The sequence below is a fragment of the Dicentrarchus labrax genome, unplaced genomic scaffold (genome assembly GCF_905237075.1).
Source record: "Dicentrarchus labrax unplaced genomic scaffold, dlabrax2021, whole genome shotgun sequence".
Taxonomy (NCBI): Eukaryota; Metazoa; Chordata; class Actinopteri; family Moronidae; genus Dicentrarchus; species Dicentrarchus labrax.
The window spans coordinates 20848792-20867865 of NW_026136722.1; the positions used below are offsets into that span (position 1 = coordinate 20848792).

At 40.2% G+C, this 19074-nt stretch overlaps 1 protein-coding gene across 1 annotated transcript in view; it reads left to right on the forward strand.

The window, feature by feature from the left end:
• Window positions 1-324: 324 nt before the first annotated feature.
• The window catches only part of abat (4-aminobutyrate aminotransferase), a 33696-nt gene continuing 14946 nt past the window's right edge, over window positions 325-19074 (forward strand). The window contains exons 1-6 of the mRNA XM_051386921.1: window positions 325-442; window positions 8902-9041; window positions 12264-12361; window positions 12555-12584; window positions 14485-14602; window positions 18143-18192. Coding sequence (XP_051242881.1) covers window positions 8972-9041; window positions 12264-12361; window positions 12555-12584; window positions 14485-14602; window positions 18143-18192 — 366 coding nt within the window. The 5' untranslated portion in view covers window positions 325-442; window positions 8902-8971. The remainder of the gene's footprint in view (window positions 443-8901; window positions 9042-12263; window positions 12362-12554; window positions 12585-14484; window positions 14603-18142; window positions 18193-19074) is intronic.

Genomic DNA, 19074 nt, shown 5'->3' on the forward strand with positions numbered 1-19074 from the left:
AGTGCTCGGAAGACTAGAAAGGTCCATATAGATCTTCTTCTTCGTTCAGTCTAGTCTTGTTTACTTCCGTGATGAATTAATTATTATTTGTTTGGTTTTCATGATGATATTCCACATTGTTGCGATTGTTACCATACTGTGGATGTAATTGTTTTTTCTAATCTTAATCACAGTTTTGCACCCAGGAGAATGCTGGATGTTTTATTTACTACCCTAAAAGTATAGGACGTAATTTAAACATAATCTGTTTTCTAAATCAAAAGATTTGGATGAGAGAGAGAGAGAGAGAGAGAGAGAGAGAGAGAGAGAGAGAAAACAAGCCCCGCCTTCTGTAGAGAACCAGGCCTGCCTGATAAATACCGGAGCTAGACATAGTTTTTGCTGCCGTTGAACTGTAGCCTATCCTGTGGTGCCGGGATCTGCTGCCGTCGCTGGATCCTCGGTAAGTGTTTCTGAACAACCGGGTCTGTGGCGAGAGCTACTGGGATCAGACGCGGCTATGTCGCATTGACTTCGACGGCGAGGGTTTTTGCAGTTGAACCGTCAAAGCTTCGGTATGCGCAGCAGTCTACAGCGTTCATGACAGGAAAGCAGTTGACGAAGATCGGTCTCGACCTTACATAACGTATTAATGGTCGCAACCAACCGATAATAATACATAACATACTGACCGTGAGCCAGTCAGATCTAGTCGGAACCAGTTTTTTTTAGAAGGCAACACTTCGGTTCTAGAAATATTTTCCTTGGGGTCGGGGGCGGTCAAATGCTCCAAGCAAACTCTAAACAAAAAAATCATTATGCAAACCATGGTTTCTATCTTCCTATGACTGATCTGGTATAGTAGGTTACATTATAGTATATAAGTCGTTTTTGGATAAAGGCTAAAACAGGTTCTGACCATATCCAAATGTCCAAAAGAAATATAATATTAATATATTTTAATTAGTTTATGATTACCTGAATATAGGAATCATTATGTTTTGCATGTTCTACAGGCCACCGTGGCACATTTCCGGTTCAACCCTTAGTTAATTTGAATGGAGATTCTAGACTGAATGGATCAAATTCTGATGATTCGTGCGGGTTGTGACACTCGAAAAAAATGTATCTGCTGTTTTACAGTAAATTTGCAATTACACTGCTAGATGACAGAAAATCCTACACACTGGATCTTTAAGGCTGTTAAAATCATGGACTGTTCTGCAGCTTAGGGATGTCTCCATCAAGTTTTATTCCCCTAATCTAAGTAATTTAATATTGAGTATCTGCTGACACAGAATCCCTATCAGATACTTGTATTTTCGAAGTTAATACAAATACACAGTGCACACTTCAAGTATATTAAAGTTATTGAAATGCATAAGCTGACATTTTAATAGCTCTGCATTGCATTAGGATTTTGCCTAGGAAATGACCTGCATCCAAGCTGCTCCCTAATGGTTTTTTTTCTTTTACAAAATAGCAAAGTAGGCTGTAAAATTAAACAAATGTGGCTTTGTCGCTGTCCAAAGGGACTTTCTCTTGCCGTTTGTAAGTTTCCTTCAGTGTTTGTTGCTTCAGGTAGGGCTGCCCCCAAAAATGTAATTATCAGTCGGGAAGACCCAGAGTCAACTTGCATTTTTGTCAGTCGAATCTGCACTTCAGATTTTTAGCTATGTCACTGTACACAGAACAACAGCATGGCAGCTTGTAAACTTTACAAACCCAAATTCTAAAATGCCTACAAACCACAAAACTGTGATTGAAGCGGAAAAGAGTGATAGTTAATGAAGGGCAGCATGACACTGGACAGCGGCTGCTCTGACGCCCTCTGCTCCAGTGCTAACTGTGAGTGAAGATGGTAGCACAATCTCCTCTACTGATGTACTCTGTGAATGACTGTTGAACTGACAGCGCTGTCAGCTGCCCGGCAGCAGAGATGCTCTGTGGTTCACTCAAATTTTATATCTGAACTATGAAGGCTGTACACTTTTACTTTCTCTGAACTTTACTTTGACTGTGTGGAAATATGTTGTTTTTACATCACAGATGACGAAGAAATGCATTAAACATGAGATCTATGTTTCCCGCATTTCTACCACAGGTACTGCCAATATAAGTTTAGTGTGGTGCTGACTAGGGTTGCACAGTTAATCAATATTTTATATATCGGAATCACAGAAGAGTGTGGTTGCTGCTGAGTCGTTTCTCTCATGGAGCTAAGCGGAGGCGAGGCAGACAGCGGAGAGTTGACTATAGCGGCTGCACAATTAATTTAATATTAATCTTGATTACGATTTCCACAATTAAATGAAAGTCATCGTCCACTATATTGACTTTTAAAATCGGCTCATAGAAAATCTGTGGCGTATCAAATCAAGTGCTTCTTAAACTGACAGCCAGCCACCAGGGGTGATCAAGATGTTTGGTTTCACTTTTGGGGGACTGTTCTGTTGCATGCATCCTGCAGCTGCAGCCTGGATACTTTTATTTCCAGAAAAAATGCTGTATTATGTTACTGCTAATAAGAACTGAACATTTCCTACTGCTGCAGCTACACATTAAAATAATTTAATTGGCGAAATACGAGTTGACTTTTATTTTGAAATCAGCTAGTCAAGGAAGGCAATGTGCTAAAGTATCAGTATCAGAAAACTTAATAAACATACTTTGGCTTTCATAAAGCATACAGCCTGATCCGTGCTCTTATAAAATTATTGCTCCCACAAAATTAAAGCATACCAGGGAATACTGAATGTAGTTGATATTACCCTTCACTAGTGGTTGACCGATATGGGTTTTTAATGCCCAATGCAAATAACTATAAAGCAGGGCAACCGATGGCCAATATGTAATGCAGATATCAGAACAAAGAAAATCACATATTTCCATTATTCAATGCACATTACAAACTAATATATGGTTATTTTAGCCAGTAACATGCTGCTTTAGATTTTAACATTAATTCATACAAAGTATGAATTAATGGAGCAGAAACAGTGGAGCTTTGTAGACACATTACCACAGGTAAAGTAGCTGTCATGCACTGCTCATGCAGGTAGTGGGTCCAAGCCAGTAGGGTGCAGTTCTTCTTGAGGAAGTGCCTCTGCAAAGGGCTGTCCACACCAAGAACAATAACTATGACAATAGTTGACAAGTTCTTTAAAGACAAGAGAAGTTGCAGTTTGCTCGCACCGCCCGCGTCTGCGTGGCTGAACGTCATGATTTTTATAACCGCCCATGTAAACAGATAAGATTAGAGCGGTCACAGTGCGGTCACAGTGCCTGCGTGATACACTCGTGACACTTCACTAGGTTGAGGACTATGTAATGTTTGGGGCCACTGTGGCTCAGAGGTGGAGCAGGGCGTCCACTAATGGGAAGGTTGTTGGTTTGATCCCTGGCTCTTCTGGCTGCATGTCGAAGTGTCCTTGAGCATTTCTCCTGATTCTGTGTCGTCGGTGCGCAAATGTGCACAAATTAGTTTCTGTTCGATGGACATCACTGTGTGAACGTGTGTAAAAGTGCTTTGAGTGGTCGGAAGACTAAAGACAGTTTGGCAGTATGTCTTTTATGTGTAATATGCAGCCTAATGTTACGTGTGGTTCCAACAATCACCAACTCTGAGTCTGGTTAAATGTGAAAATATTCTGGCTCAACGCGCTGTCCCTGCCTTTCTAATGCCCGCAACCTCCATTGTTCCTCTAACACCTCTCCTCTCCTGGCCTGTCACTCTCCTTCCCAGCCAGCCCCTACTATGTCCTCATCTTCCACAGAGCTAGACTGAACAGAATTTGCCCAAAATCCGGCCAAAAAAAACAGCTACAAGGCGATAGCTGGTATTTCGTTTAACCCTATTAGGTGTTGGCTTTTGTCCTACCATTCAGGTTCAGTTTGGCGGCTGTGGCTCAGAGGTAGAGCCTTCCACTAATCGGAAGGTTGGTTCGATCCCCTGCCCCATGTCTAAGTATCCTTGAGCAAGATACTGAACTCCAAATTGCTCCCGACGCTGTGTGTGAATGAATGAGTTAGTTTCTGTTCGATGGGCTTTACCATCACTGTGTGAAAGGGTAAATGTGGCATGTAGTGTAAAAGTGCTTTGAGTGGTCGGAAGACTACAAAGGCGCTATACAAGTACAGTCCTTTTACCATTTAGAGTAAGATATTCATAGAGCTAATACAATTAATAAATAAAGTTAACAAATAAACAAAAGCATATAGCTATTCTGTATAGGCAAAACAATGTAAAAGAGAAACATTGAAATAATAATAAAACACACAACCTCTGATTTGTTCAGCGAAAATTGGTAAGATTCATAAGATGTCATCATCATCATCTTAAGAGACTTCTGAGAGAATTTCAGCTGGATCTGGTCAGTCTGCTGGGAGAAATGCATAAAAGTATAAAAATGACATTTCCTTTCTCCACTATCACTACCACTATCACTATTAATGAATATTATCGCATAGATGTGTTCATGGCAGGACTCTTATCAGACAAGACTCAAATTATAGCAAATTCATGTGTGTCCCGTTTGACGTCACGCAGCAGACATGCCCTTCAATGACAACTCACCAACATTCATCACATATCATCAACAATATGTTTTGCATTTTCTGACCACATTTTAGCTGGATCTGATTAATATGCTAGGAGTAGAGCATAAAAGTATAAAACACGATATTTCCTGTTGCCAGTAGGGGAGCACTATCACTATATCTGAATATTATCATTTAGACGTGTTCAGGGCATGACTCAAACGTGTGAAGTTTCGTTGAGATTGGATCATGTACACTGAAGTTTTGACAACTTCCTTTTTCATGGCAAGTCATCGAAATTGGACGTCACGCCACGGTCACAAACAGCACAATTTTTAATCGTGAATGTCTTTAGATTGCAGTGTCCAAATGTGAAGTCGATCCGAGCACTTCCCTAGGAGGAGTTCAGGAAAATGCAACAGCAAAAATGCCAGCTAAATCCAAAATGGCCAACTTCCTGTTGGGTTTGGGGTATAGCTCAAAGAGGCTTTTTTGCTTGTCTGATTATGATACACATGCGTACCAATTTTCAGTCATTCATGACTTAGGGGCTGTTTCAGGGGGGCGTGGCTTAGCCATTTGGGTATGGGAAAGCCTCCAAAATTGCGATTGAAGGGGCAGAAAAATAATAACGGAGAATTCCTACAGATACAATGGGTCATTGCGCTGGTCAGTGCTCTGGCCCTAATAATGGCAACAAGGAGTCATTTGATAATAAAAAAAAGTGTTCGATGACACCACACTACAGCTGTGATTACGCAACAGTCTTTTTGTCAATTCAATTTCAGGTCATTAGAGGACAGGATAGCAGATCTGACTGTCCCAGACCAGTTTTAAGAAAAAAAGCACACAAGCTACATTTTATTTACATAGTACGTAATTCCAGGGAACAAACACATGCACACAGAGACACTTACTAAATAACCCCAATAATTGGCAGCTTGGCAGCTGCAAGTCACTCACAGACTTTTCATGGAGCTGCATTATCAGTCAGCAGAGCTCTACACTTGGACTGCTCATTAAAGCAGCCATAAACATTAACACACCATACAAGAGTAAACTGGTTTGGTCTGCTTTTCTGCTACAAGATTGCTGTTGTTTCCATTTGGAAGTTTTTCCTGAGTCTCTTCAGCCTTGCCACTCTGGGTTGCTTTCTCGTCATAAAAAAACAAATACTGAACATAATGTGATGATGTGAGGTCATGCGCGATTGTGGCAGTGGCCCTGTGGTTGACTATGATGATCATATAATATTGTTTGTGGGGATGTAACGATACATGATATAATTTTCTCACAAGAAGAGAAAACATTTTATTTTGTTTCTCAGAATCTTTTTTATTTATTTTATTTTTTTCTCTTATATTTTCTTTATCAAATTATTTAATCATTTTAATTCTGAGGTTGCACAACTAGTGTATAATCACATTCCACCTAACTGTTTTGCTCGTTTGTTTCTTCCTTTGCTTCTTCTGTACAATAAATGTAAATGGTAATGGTAAATAGCACCTTCCTAGTCTTCCGACCACTCAAAGCGCTTTTATACTACATGCTACATTCACCTTTTCACACACAGTGATGGCAAAGTCCATCGAACAGAAACTAACTCACATTCACATTTACACACACTAATTACACAGCAGCGGGAGCAATTTGGGGTTCAGTATCTTGCCCAAGGATACTTTGACACACAGCAGGGAGGAGCCGAACAAACAACCTTCTAATTAGTGGATGACCCACTCTATCTGTGAGACACGGCCACCCTAAATATGTAATTTCTGTGGCCCTTTTCAATGAACTTGAAAGACAGAAAAGACAAATAGGCTACTACTCAGTGGCACTTTTATTGGGTTGGATGGACATTGTTGCTACCAATATATGGTCATGAGCTCTGTACAGGAGACTACAGTTAATAGATAAATCAACACAGAATATTCAGTGATGGCAGTAATCTACTCTAAAATTCAAGGCACACACAAACTTTTGTTTCTTTCTTGTCATTTGTGCCTGTGCTATTCCCGTGGTGACAGATTTGGCGCTCTGTTGGCTCAGGACGCAATTCGCCTGTCGAGGGTTTGAGAGTCCCATTTTGTCCACACCGGAAATTAGCCAGGAGCAGCCATAACTTCAAGCCAGGCCGGCATTGTTCCTATCCGGCTCTCTTCCTCTCCACCTGGGACGACAGCAAAAGCAAAAAAACCCACACTTTCTTTTCTGATGACTGTAGGCTATTTCAAAAGTCATACTAACTATAGAAAGTGTAACTGTATTCTGTCTGGCCTCATCCCATTTCCAGAAAAACGCTCAGTGCACTTCAGTTGTCTTATCAGTCTGCAGGACTGGTTAATGAATTTCTGTATTGCTACAGGCCATGGGTTCATCAAAAATTTTGGCTCTTTCTGGCATGAGAGGAATCTTTACAAAAAAGATGGTGTTTTCCCAAACCGTGAGGGAGTTAAGAAACTGACGTCTCACCTTATCCAATGTATGGCATTTTTGGCCTGGTGTTGAACTGCTTGTCTCTACAATAAAAAAAAAATAATGATAAATTCAAATTTAGTGTCTGGTCTCTACCAGACACTAAATTTGAATTTATCACTTCTATTTCTCTTATAAAGCCTCGTAGTCCTCCTGTCTATCAAATGTTTGTCATAATTAACAACAAACTAACAAAACATATTAAACACTGTCAGTGGGCTCGTAATCCAAATAATGTGACTCAGATCTCTGTCAAGACTTCAGCCTCAGTCAAGCCTGTCACTCTAGCAGTGTTGATGTTGTGTACCGTAATATAAGACCTCTCCCAATCTGGATTTTCCTACTTTCAACTGAGGCCGGTCTTAAACCTGAAGACTGCTGATCACTGGGGCTCTGTTCCCCAGTTAACAATTTTGAGCAGATATTGGTATGTCCATTTGTATTTATCACAGTCCCTGTAACATCCAACATCATAGCACTCAGTTTAAGTGTACAACATTGCCATCTGGCGGTTGGGGGTTTAAACACAAAAATCAATACAGTGTTTTTGAGAAACAATACAATATCACAAAACAAAATATCGTGGTATAATTATGTTTTTTCTTACATCCCTACTTGTAACCTGGTTGAATATATATTGTCCTACCAGGTCATTTTCCTCAGCTATATCATGCCTTTGGATCAATAACGACATTTTTCAGTTACTATAGACACGTTTGCATTTTAACTGTTACTTTTCCAACATAACCCAGCCCTATGTCTCAATAGCCATACAAGGCAAACCTTCCCATCGTCACTGTACATCAGATCTTCTCAAAATTCTTTTACATGACAAGGTATCTAAGATTAGGATCACTGAAACCTCCAACACAGCATCAGCAATCCAGCTCCAGTGTTCCATTAGGCATTATTATCTTTGTGTTCAGATTCCAGCTTATCCCAGTTCAAACTCGTTGTGTTCTTTCAGCCGTCCTCCATCACTTTGTTGTTTTGTTTTACACACCCCTCACATTACCCACCCCTCCCCTCCTGGCCATATGAAGATGCAGTCTTGTGTAACTCTCACCCTCTAAACCAGTTTCATCCAGTTCGAGAGGTGTTGCCAAGAAACAGGCTGTGTGTGTGTGTGTGTGTGTGTGTGTGTGTGTGTGTGTGTGTGTGTGTGTGTGTGTGTGTGTGTGTGTGTGTGTGTGTGTGTGTGTGTGTGTGTGTGTGTGTGTGTGTGTGTGTGTGTGTGTAGTGCCAAGGTTTCCTTTGCTGTGTGAAAGCAGATAGCCGGAATTTTCCTGTTCCTGCTGCCTGTATTACATAAGGACTTGGAAGATGAAAGAGCAGAGCGCCATGCCTTTCTTTGCCGCACTCTGCCAATTTTCTCCTGCATTTATTCTGTTAGCAGGAAATGTCTCTTTCATATTTTAACTGTCTTCAAAACGTGGTTGTCTGTTCTTAGTACATAGCATGTCTAAGTACAGAAAAGGAGAAAGTTGACTGAGGTTCCACCAGTTACCTAGTTTGCTTAATTGTTATTTTAAACAGTGTGAAAAGGGGTAGGACTGAAGAAGGGACAAATAAGTTAAAGGGCATGAATGCGCTTTTGATTGAAAATTTACAGAACGCGCAGTGTAGACTGCAAAAATAATGATCAGTAAAATTGGCAAACAACCTCAATTGGCTTTCTCACTTGCTCTCTTTCTCTATCCTCTTCCCTTGCTTAGGAAATAAAGTGAATATGAGTAATTTACAAATGCATGTTGGGCCTCTAAATAGTGACGCCAATAGTGACATTATGTTTGAGTAAAGAATGTAAAAATATATTATGAGATAGTCAATCTGGGCGTTCTCTTCTCCGCTTAAATAGATAATTGTCATTAATTTCCACTCCCTGATTCTCTCTCTCTCTTTCTGTAGGTGACTTGGTGAAGTTAGACCCCGAGGGCAGTTGCTGCCTCTCTCTAGTACTTTTGCTGACAGTTTTATCATGGCATCCTCCTTGATCAGCCGTCAGTTTGCTCTCTCCCTGCAGAAAAACTTGTGGCTCGGTGCTCCAGGTAAATCCAACACTCTCTTCTCTTCTATTCAAATCAAAATGATTTTAAATCCAGTTAGTGTGTAGTGTTTCACCACATGTTGCTTTGCTACAAATGTATCTTTGCAGCAGAAATGTTAGTAGAATAGTGTGTATCCTTAACTAGATTAAGGACATTGTTAAAGATAGCAGTTTTTACTTACTAGTTTACTTGAATATTCGTCATTTTTTAAATAAATTATAACTCAAAAATCACCACTAAGCATGAAATCATAATACTTTTGATGTTCTCAGGAATAAACATAATGCAACTATGTTTCAGTGAAATTAGAGCAACATTATGTAATCAGTGTAAATGTTTGACTGACCTCAGGATGTGTTTGTCATACGCTTCTCAGAGGCCTATGGCTCTGTGGTGTCTCAAAGGTCCTCTCCTGTCAATCATTAATAGGTCAGCCTGTTTGGGGCCTCACTGATTACTGTACAAATCCTATATATGAGTTACTGTCAGTGGTGCAAACACACAACTTTAAACTTTATTTACTGATTTGGTGAAAGTGGATGATATTTCATGGAGAATTTATTATCTGGTTTTCCTTCTGATGTACTCAGGCTGCTCTGTGCTTCATCTCTCAGTGATATGTTTACTGGGGGACACATAACATTAGCTTTATATACTGACCAATTTTTTCCCTAGGAGGAGTTCGTTCAAATACAATGCAAAAAAAACGCTGAAAATCACTGTAAATTCAAAATGGCCGACTTTGACGGAAATCCACGGGCATGCCCTTCAATGACAGTCACAAATAGCACAATATTTAATCAGCAATGTTTTTTGACTGTACTGACCAATTTTGAAGTAGATCCGATAAATTCCCTAGGAGGAGGAGTTCAAATACAAGGAAAATAACCACAGATTCAAAATGGCTGACTTCTTGTCGGGTTTGGAGTATGGCTCTAAGATGCTTTTTTGCTTGTCTGATCATGATACACATGCGTTCCAATTTTTGTACATGTCGGTCATACATGTCTTGGGGGCTGATTCTGGGGGTGCGTGGCTAAGCCATTTTGTGACGCCCATCTATGGGACCAAGACAATAGGTTAGCATTTGCCACGACTGAATTTGGCAATGTGGTTCAGCATAAATTCCTAAGATTTATAAGATGTCATCGTCATCATCTTAACAGACTTCTGAAAGAGTTTCAGCTGGATCTGGTCAATCTGCTGATCACACTTCTGGTTACCACCAGGTGGTGCTACCACTTTTTCTGAATATTATCACATAGGTGTGTTCAAGGCAGTACTCTTATCAGACAATTGAAGTTTGGTGCCAATTGGACAATGTAGATTCAAGTTACAGCAAATTCATGTGTGTCACACATTTGACACCACGCCGCAGACAATTACAAACATGTCTTAAGGACATAAAATCCTGGATGAGCTGCAATTTTCTGATGTTAAACTCACTGTACTTGGCCCCAAAAACCTTAGAGACTCACTGTCTAAAGATATAGCTACTCTAGATGGCATTACCTTGGCCTTTAGCAGCACTGTCAGGAATCTTGGAGTTATCTTTGATCAGGACATGTCATTTAATTCCCACATAAAGCAAATCTCCATGACTTTTTTCATTTACGTAATATTACAAAAACTAGACACATCCTATCTCAGACAGATGCAGAAAAACTAATCCATGCATTTGTTACTTCTAGGCTGGATTACTGCAACTCTTTATTATCAGGCTGCCCCAATAAGTCCATTAAGACGCTCCAATTAATTCAAAACGCTGCAGAACGAGTACTGACAGGAACTAGGAAAAGAGATCACATCTCTCCTATACTAGCTTCTCTGCACTGGCTCCCTGTAAAATTTAGAATAGAATTTAAAATCCTCATCCTCACCTACAAAGCTCTTCATGGTCAGGCCCCTTCATATCTTAAAAAGCTCATAGCACCCTATTACCTCACTAAAACAATGCAGGGCTACTTGTGGTTCCTATAGTCTCAGAAAGTAGAACAGGAGCCAGAGCCTTCAGTTACCAAGCTCCTCTCCTGTTGAACCAGCTTCCAGTTGTGGTTCAGGAGGCAGACACCCTCTCCACATTCAAGAGTAGGCTTAAGACGTTCCTCTTTGATAAAGCGTATAGTTAGGGCTGGATCAGGTGAATCCTGAACCATCCCTTAGTTATGCTGCTATAGGCCTAGACTATCGGGGGATTTCCCATGGTGCACTGAGCTCCTCTCTTCCTTTCTCTCTTTCTGCACCCATTTATGTCCCACTAATGCATGTTACTAACTTTACTTCTTCCCCGGAGTTCTTGTGCTTTCTCGTCTCGGAGGTTCTCATGGATCCTGGTGGAGCCTCCTGCCATGGTCCTGCTTGACTGCCATTGCTAATATCACTGATATTATTGTTGTTATTATTATTATTAATATTATTATTATTATTACTGCAGTTACTATTATTACTATTGTCACTGCTCATTATCCCCCATCGTTGGTGTTGTCGTCTTCATCATCTTCTTCATGTTCATCATCATCAGTCACTACTATTAGTGTAGTTTCTCTCTCTCTCTCTCTCTCTCTCTCTCTCTCTCTCTCTCTCTCTCTCTCTCCCTCCCCCTCCCTCCCCAACTGGTCGAGGCAGACGACCACCCACCTAAAGCCGAAGGGTCTGTCCTAGGTTTCTGCCTCTTAACAGGCCCCCGTCGCCAACTGCTTGCTCATGGTGGTACTGTTGTGTGTCTGTAAATGTTATAAGGAGTTCGGTCTAGACCTGCTCCATTTGAAAAGTTTACTGAGATAACTTCTGTTATGAATTGGCGCTATACAAATAAAATTGAAATTGAAAAAAAAATTGAATCCATAATACTTGAACTTTAGATAAATAAAGATAAATAGTAGCAGCTGTTATGGTGGGTGATGACAACACAATAATAAGATAATAGGAGCATATCCTCCCATCCCCCTTTTTATAACTCCTGGGCCAGCCAAGAATGAAAGGCCTCCTTCTTCAGCTTGGTGGCCGCCGCCTTAGGTTGCTGGCACGTCAAGCATCGACAACCTTCTGACCACAACTCCTAGCGGTCCACTCCATTATAGAGGCTTTGGAAATCTAATTGGTATATTTTTATACTTTCACCTGCTCCACAACAATTTCCCTCAGGATAAATAAAGCTCTAATCTATCTTGTCGTAGATTATTTATTATCTTTTTTTGGTTGTTGTTTTGATGTCTTCACCAGCATGCAGATATGTCAGCAAGGCAGCACGGAAGACCCAGCTGGAGTTTGACTACGATGGACCTTCCATGAAAACTTCAGTCCCTGGACCACGATCACAAGTAATACACAGATATATGCGCGCGCGAGCGCGAGCGCACACACACACACACACACACACACACACACACACACACACACACACACACACACACACACACACACACACACACACACTCACTCATAGACACACAAATCAGTACACTCTATCCATTCCTCAGGTATTACTGACTATAACTTTTTTTCAATCTGTAGGAGCTGACAAAACAGCTGGGAGAGATTCAGGTAAGTTGAAATTGTTCGTGTGTGTTCTTTGAGGTACAGATGATAATAACTACACTGCCAAGCAAACTACGCCTTAGTGCTCCTGTGCTATTTGCACCTTTTTGAATAAGGTAATATGCATACATTTGCACAATTGCCCTTGTTCTATGCAAACAAACCTTGTTGCAAAAAAAAAACTAATATAAAACAAACCATAAAAAAAACACAGATAGCAGTTGAAAACAAGCGCAGTTCACAATGCTCATATCAGCGGCTGCAGTCCATTAGTTCTGAATTTGCTCCCAAGAGTGTTAAGATTCTGCTCCAGTTGAATTTAAATCAACTTTTGTTTTCTCTCTGCATAGCAGGAATTTTATTAAGCATTATAAAGACTATAACGTGCCTGTTATTACTATAGATAAGCTTGGTTCTGCTGTCAGTATTGGGGAAGTTAAGACATTCGTCTATGATGCTGTTTCCAATCAAATAAATACGTCTCTCTCTCTCTCTCTCTCTCTCCGACTTGAGGCCCTTTACTGCGTGTCATCCCCACCTTCTCTACCCACCTTTCCTGTCTATCTTCAGCTGTCTCTATTGAATAAAGGCAATAAAAGGCCAAAAAAAGCACCTGCTTGGTGAATATGAGATTTAAATTGCTGAACTGTATTCCCACAGTCTTATTGGCCACCTTCACTGTCTTCTCTTTAGTACCAAGGTTGCCAGTAGATAATAAAAAATTGATAACAGACTCAATAAATGCTCTATTGAACAGTGCCATTAAGGTCTTATCAATCTGGATTTAGCAAGGTCCTTAGGAAAAAAGGCCCTTCTTGCGCAACATTTTAGTATTAGAATTAAATTTCAGTTTGTTAATCAATCTGCCTAGGTATTTATAATTGGTTACCAAGTCCACTGTCTGACCCTTGACAACACTGCCCTGGGAAGCTGTGGGAAGATTAAAGTCTGAAGATTAAACACATCTTTTGTTTTAAGCTGTGAAGTGTTTTATTGAGCCTTTTCACGCCAAGAAACAAAATCTCAAGTTTGGCATTATGGGTGTCGCCATGTCTATCTTTGGGAGCCAGCAGAGGGGATGACTGTGAGTTGAGCTGCGCTCATTGGCTATGCAGTTTTGACTTGTACATAGCAGGAAACAATTGTGGCCCTACCTGGTCACATGTTCTGGTCTTACAACTACACAGTACACTAAAAAATGCTTGTGAAAAGATGAAGAAAACTGGTTTGACAGTTTGATTTGTATTTCTAATCTTCAAATAAATTAAATCAGTCACTATTAGGAGATGATTGTTGTGAGGCTGTGGACAGTAATCGCATCCAGCAGTAGTTGAATAACTAAACAGGATACAAGACAGTTTGGGAGTTTTGCTGGGACTGACCAGTTTTTTTTTTTTCATTTCTTTCCACAGTAACTAGTAGTGTAACTATTTATTAATACATTTCAGTAATAATATTACAGTTAACCCCCAAAATATTATAAGATACAACCTTTTGTCACCCCTCAACTAATTTGGAATCCAACAATCCTGTCACATCCATGGATTCATTTTTGTAATCGTGGAGGAAACTATTTTGGAAGATGGAAATGCTTATATTCAGTAGCTGGAAATGGTAACATTACTTTGGTATAAACAATTAAAACCCAGTTTTGATTGTCATAAGTCCAAATTTTAGGGTGAAGGGGCACTATTACCAATGTTGTGGGGTGTAGCAGTAAAGTAATATAACTAATAGTGTAACTAATTACTGTTGGCATTGAGTAATAAGTAAAGTAATAACATAACTTTTGAAAAGAGTAAAGAGTACATTTTTATTTTTATTTTTGAGTAACTAGCCCCTATTGTCTACTGCTGAGTTAATATATGAGATATGCTGTTCTTATGTGGAGCATGTCTCTTCCCAGAATGTTGGTGCAATCAACTTCTTCTGTAACTATGAGGAGAGCAGGGGGAACTACTTGGTGGATGTGGACAGCAACCGTATGTTGGATATCTACACTCAGATCTCCTCCATCCCAATTGGTTAGTAGCAAAACATCCAAACACACCTTATAGAAGTGGACAGTATGGATAAAGCCCTCTGACACAATGTTTCTTTTGATATTGAGTTCGTGTTACATATTGTATTTATCTGTTTTATGTGCCGCTGTCAGGACATAGTGAAAGTTTCAGCAAATCTGATTTATTTATTTCACCACTAAGGGGGAGATTATCTGCTGAAACATTTTTTTGGCACAGAAACAGCACATTTTAGAGATATCCCGAGCAGATATCAAGAATCTGTGTCAGGGCTACAATGCTAATATCATTATTTAATATAACCAGCAAAGAGCAGTGTCAAATACTTACTCTGTAGGAGGCTCATTCACCAGTTAAAATAACAAACTAAATTAAAGCTGCAAGCAGCGTTGAACGGGATCTCGCAACCGGCGCGCGTCGGGGTGTGCTGCGGCCGCGTCACATGCTGCTGGGGTGTGCTGCAGCCACGTCGCGTGCCGTCGTAACACACAACACGGACCACAACATGAAAATGTCACGCAAATCAGCTCAAAATCGCCACGCAGCACTTACTTCCTGTTGCCACTACGTGAAGTTTGGAGCCGATTGGACAATGTACACTCAAGTTACAGCGAATTCGTGTTTTGTGGCGGTACATCAAAATTTCCCGCCACGCCACAGACACGCCCCCTCACCACATTCATCACATATCAACAACAATGTGTTTTGCATTTTAAATTTCAGCTGGATCTGATCATCCTGCTAGGACTAGAACATGAGTATAAAACGTGAAACTTCCTGTTGCCTGTTTGGCGATGGCCTGAAATTGTGCAAGATGGCTAAGGAAGACATGGGGAACTATGGACCCAAGGTTGGTGTCAATCGGAAATACCAATGTCGAAAAATGCTCCACTTCCTCTTTTGAACAATAATCCACAGGAAGTTCTGATTTTATAACATGCTTATTTTTAGAAATATCAAAATTCTTTCAATTCGTTTATTATTAGGACGGTCCCCAGATGCTACGTGCAACATTTTGTGCGAATCAGACAAAGCACATAGGAGGAACACGAAAAAGTGGTTTACGGACATTTTGCGCTCTAGCCAAAAAAAAACTCGGGGGGGTAATGGGCGTGGCCTATATGGAGAGATTCAGCTCCATTCACCGAACGTGTGGATATAAGTTTTTTGAATGTGCGACAAACTATACAAAAGTTATTAACCTAAACGCACTTTAAAATATAAAACGTGATACTTCCTGTTGCCACTAGGTGGCGCTCTGAGTATTACTGAATATTATCACATAGACGTGTTCAGGGCGGGACTCTTATCAGACATGTGAAGTTTCGTTGCAGTCGGATCATGTACGCAGATGTTATGATGAATCCCTCTTTTTATGCTGAAGGATCGAAATTGGATGCCACGGGACGCCACGCCACGGGTAGGAGGTTTGACGAAAAAAACTGAAGAGCACAACTTTTAATGGTGAATTTGTTTAGATGGCTGTGTCCAAATCTGAAGTCGGTCCAATAAATTCCCTAGGAGGAGTTCGTTCAAATACAAAGTGTGCAAATCGCGACAAAATCCCAAATGGCCGACTTCCTGTTGGGTCTGAGGTATGGGTCCAAGAGGCTTTTTTGCTTGTCCCATCATGATACACATGCGTAGCAATTTTCATACATGTCAGTCATACATGTCTTGGGGGCTGACTCTGGGGGGCGTGGCTAAGCCATTTTGCGACACCCATCCACGGGACCAAGACAATACCTCGGCGTTCACCACCACCAAATGCTGTGCAAAGTTTCATGAGTTTTCAGGCATGTTTAGTCCCCCCAAAAGTGTGATTTTTTTATATTTTTGCCGCGTCGCCATGGCAACATGGTTACATGCAAATTCTTAAGATTCATAATATGTGATCCTCATCCTCCTAAGGAACTTCTCACATAATTTCAGCTGGATCTGGACAATATGCTTGAAGATATGAATAAAAGTACAAAAAATACATTTCCTTTCACCACTAGGTGGCGCTCTCACTATTACTGAATATTATCACATATAAGTGTTCAAGGCGGGACTCTTATCAGACATGTGAAGATTCGTTGCAACCCCCAACATGAAAATTTCACGTAAATCAGCTCAAAAATGCCACGCCGCGCTTACTTACTGTTGCAAGTAGGTGGCGCGATCACTGTGTCTGAATATTGTCATGTAGAGTTTCATTGAGATTGGATCATATACACTGAAGTTGTGAGGACGTGTTCAGGGTGAGACTGTGTACTGAAGATATGAGTACTATCTGTTTGACGGCCAATGGGTGGAATTTGACGCGTCGTCACGGGCACGCGGTTAAACGTACAGTCACAAATAGCACAACTTTTGATCACCAATGTGTCTAGATTGCAGTGATCAAATTTGGAGTCAATCTGATAAAATCTGTAGGAGGAGTTAGTTATAACAGAAGCCCTTAAATGCCGGAAATGGCATAACAGTTTGACATCCGATTCAACCTGGCCAACTTTGAGGGCATGCCACGGACACTTCCTTTAACATAGAGTCTCAAATAGCACAACTTTTAATCAGCACCATTTTTTGAGTGTACTCACAAATTTTGAAGCATATCAGATGAATTCCCTAGGAGGAGTTTGTTCAAATACAACGCGAAAAGTTCGCTGAAATTGAAATTTTAAATCAAAAAGACCGACTTCCTGTGGGATTTGGGGTATGGGTCCAAAAGACTTTTTTGTGCGTCCCGGCATTTGTGCCTACCGAGTTTCGTAAATATTGGTGAAACGTGGCGCCGGGGCTGCTTTTTTCAAATCCTATAGAGGGCGCTACAAACACGACAAACAGGATTTTTGGTATGTGAGCTACAGGCACCACTCAACCTAAAATTGTTGCATAGAATATCGAATTTTTCGCCAGGCCTGACATGGTGCCGCATTCCATGAGTTTTTGAGCATGTTGCGGGGGCCAAATATGCGATCAAATGCGCAGAAAAATAATAATAATTCCTTGGATTACAATAGGGTCTTGCACGTTCAGTGCTCGATCCCTAATAACAAGCATATCATATCAGCTGTTGCTAATGATTTTTAATTTTAAATAATAAATAAAAATCCTGAAAATAATTTATGTTGTCCTGGAAAATTTTAATTGTATTTTAAGCCCTGACTCAGGCCGCCTACATAAACCTAAGTGGATATTTAGTTTGACTATTGGTAGAATAGATTGTATGACACTGGACACAACAGGTTTACCAACAGGTTTACCAGATGCAGTGAAACTTACTTGCAGCATCCAGTTTATTTTTTTCCATTATTATTATTATTGTATGTGCAAAGACCATATGTACATGAGCTATCTAGAACAGGAATTCTCTGTAAAATACATAGAACTGTCTCTCCAAATACAGGGATTTTAACAATTGTAAAACCAGATATATATTTAGACTGTTTTTCTGCTATAAAGCTGCATCAATAAACTTTTCAGACTGTTCAACAGCTGTTCAGTCAAATATTTTCTTCTCCTCCATCTATCCCCCACTCCCATTCTGTCCTCCCTCAGGTTACAACCACCCTGCTCTCCTCAAACTGATGGCCAATGCCAACAGTCTGGTAGGTCATCTTCACATATAAGATAATTTATGTTATGGAATGGTATTGTTTGGCTTTTGAAAGTAAACGTTGCTGACCCCTGGTCTATACTGTAGATCGGCAGATGAAGAGTATGAAACCTATGAACAGAATTACAGAAACAGATTATTTTTCTGGGGACCCCCTTGAAACCTCACAAGGACCCCTGGGAGTTCCCAGACCCCAGGTTGAGAACCACTGGTGCTATTCCAGTATAGTAAACTGGTGTATTCTGTGTATTGCACACTTGTTATATTACAATAACCACACTTCTGACTGATTCAACTCTGGCTCTACTGTCATAGTAGCAAAGCAGTGTTTATTATCAGGTTGACACATAGCTCACAAAATATTACATTGGACATGCACATTGGTCCTATGGTGTGGAATAATTCACTTTCAACACTTGGGAAAATAATTGATGACACTGAGGCTAGGAATGTGAAAATAGATTATTAGCTTCTTAGCCTCTAGACTGTGCATTACCTGCAATGACTGCATGGCTCTTCATTGCTCATCCCGTACATTGTGTAGTAATTTACACTCACCTCGGATGTAGTACAGTGCAAATACAAATATATCTATATATCTAATATATCTATCTCTTGTGAAAAAGTGAAAAACATTTTGCCTTACACAGACCAACCGATATATGGACCAATATTGCTATATTACAGACATATCTATATTTTATTTTATATGATATTCCATAGGCACTGATATGAAAACAGTTAGATATATATCTAATAAAATGCAGAAATGTCAACTAGAATTGGTTGCCAATGTACGCATATGTTTTATTATATAACATGTTAAACATTTTCATTCCAGCTCAAAACTCCCTCAGTCGGCCATCATATCAGT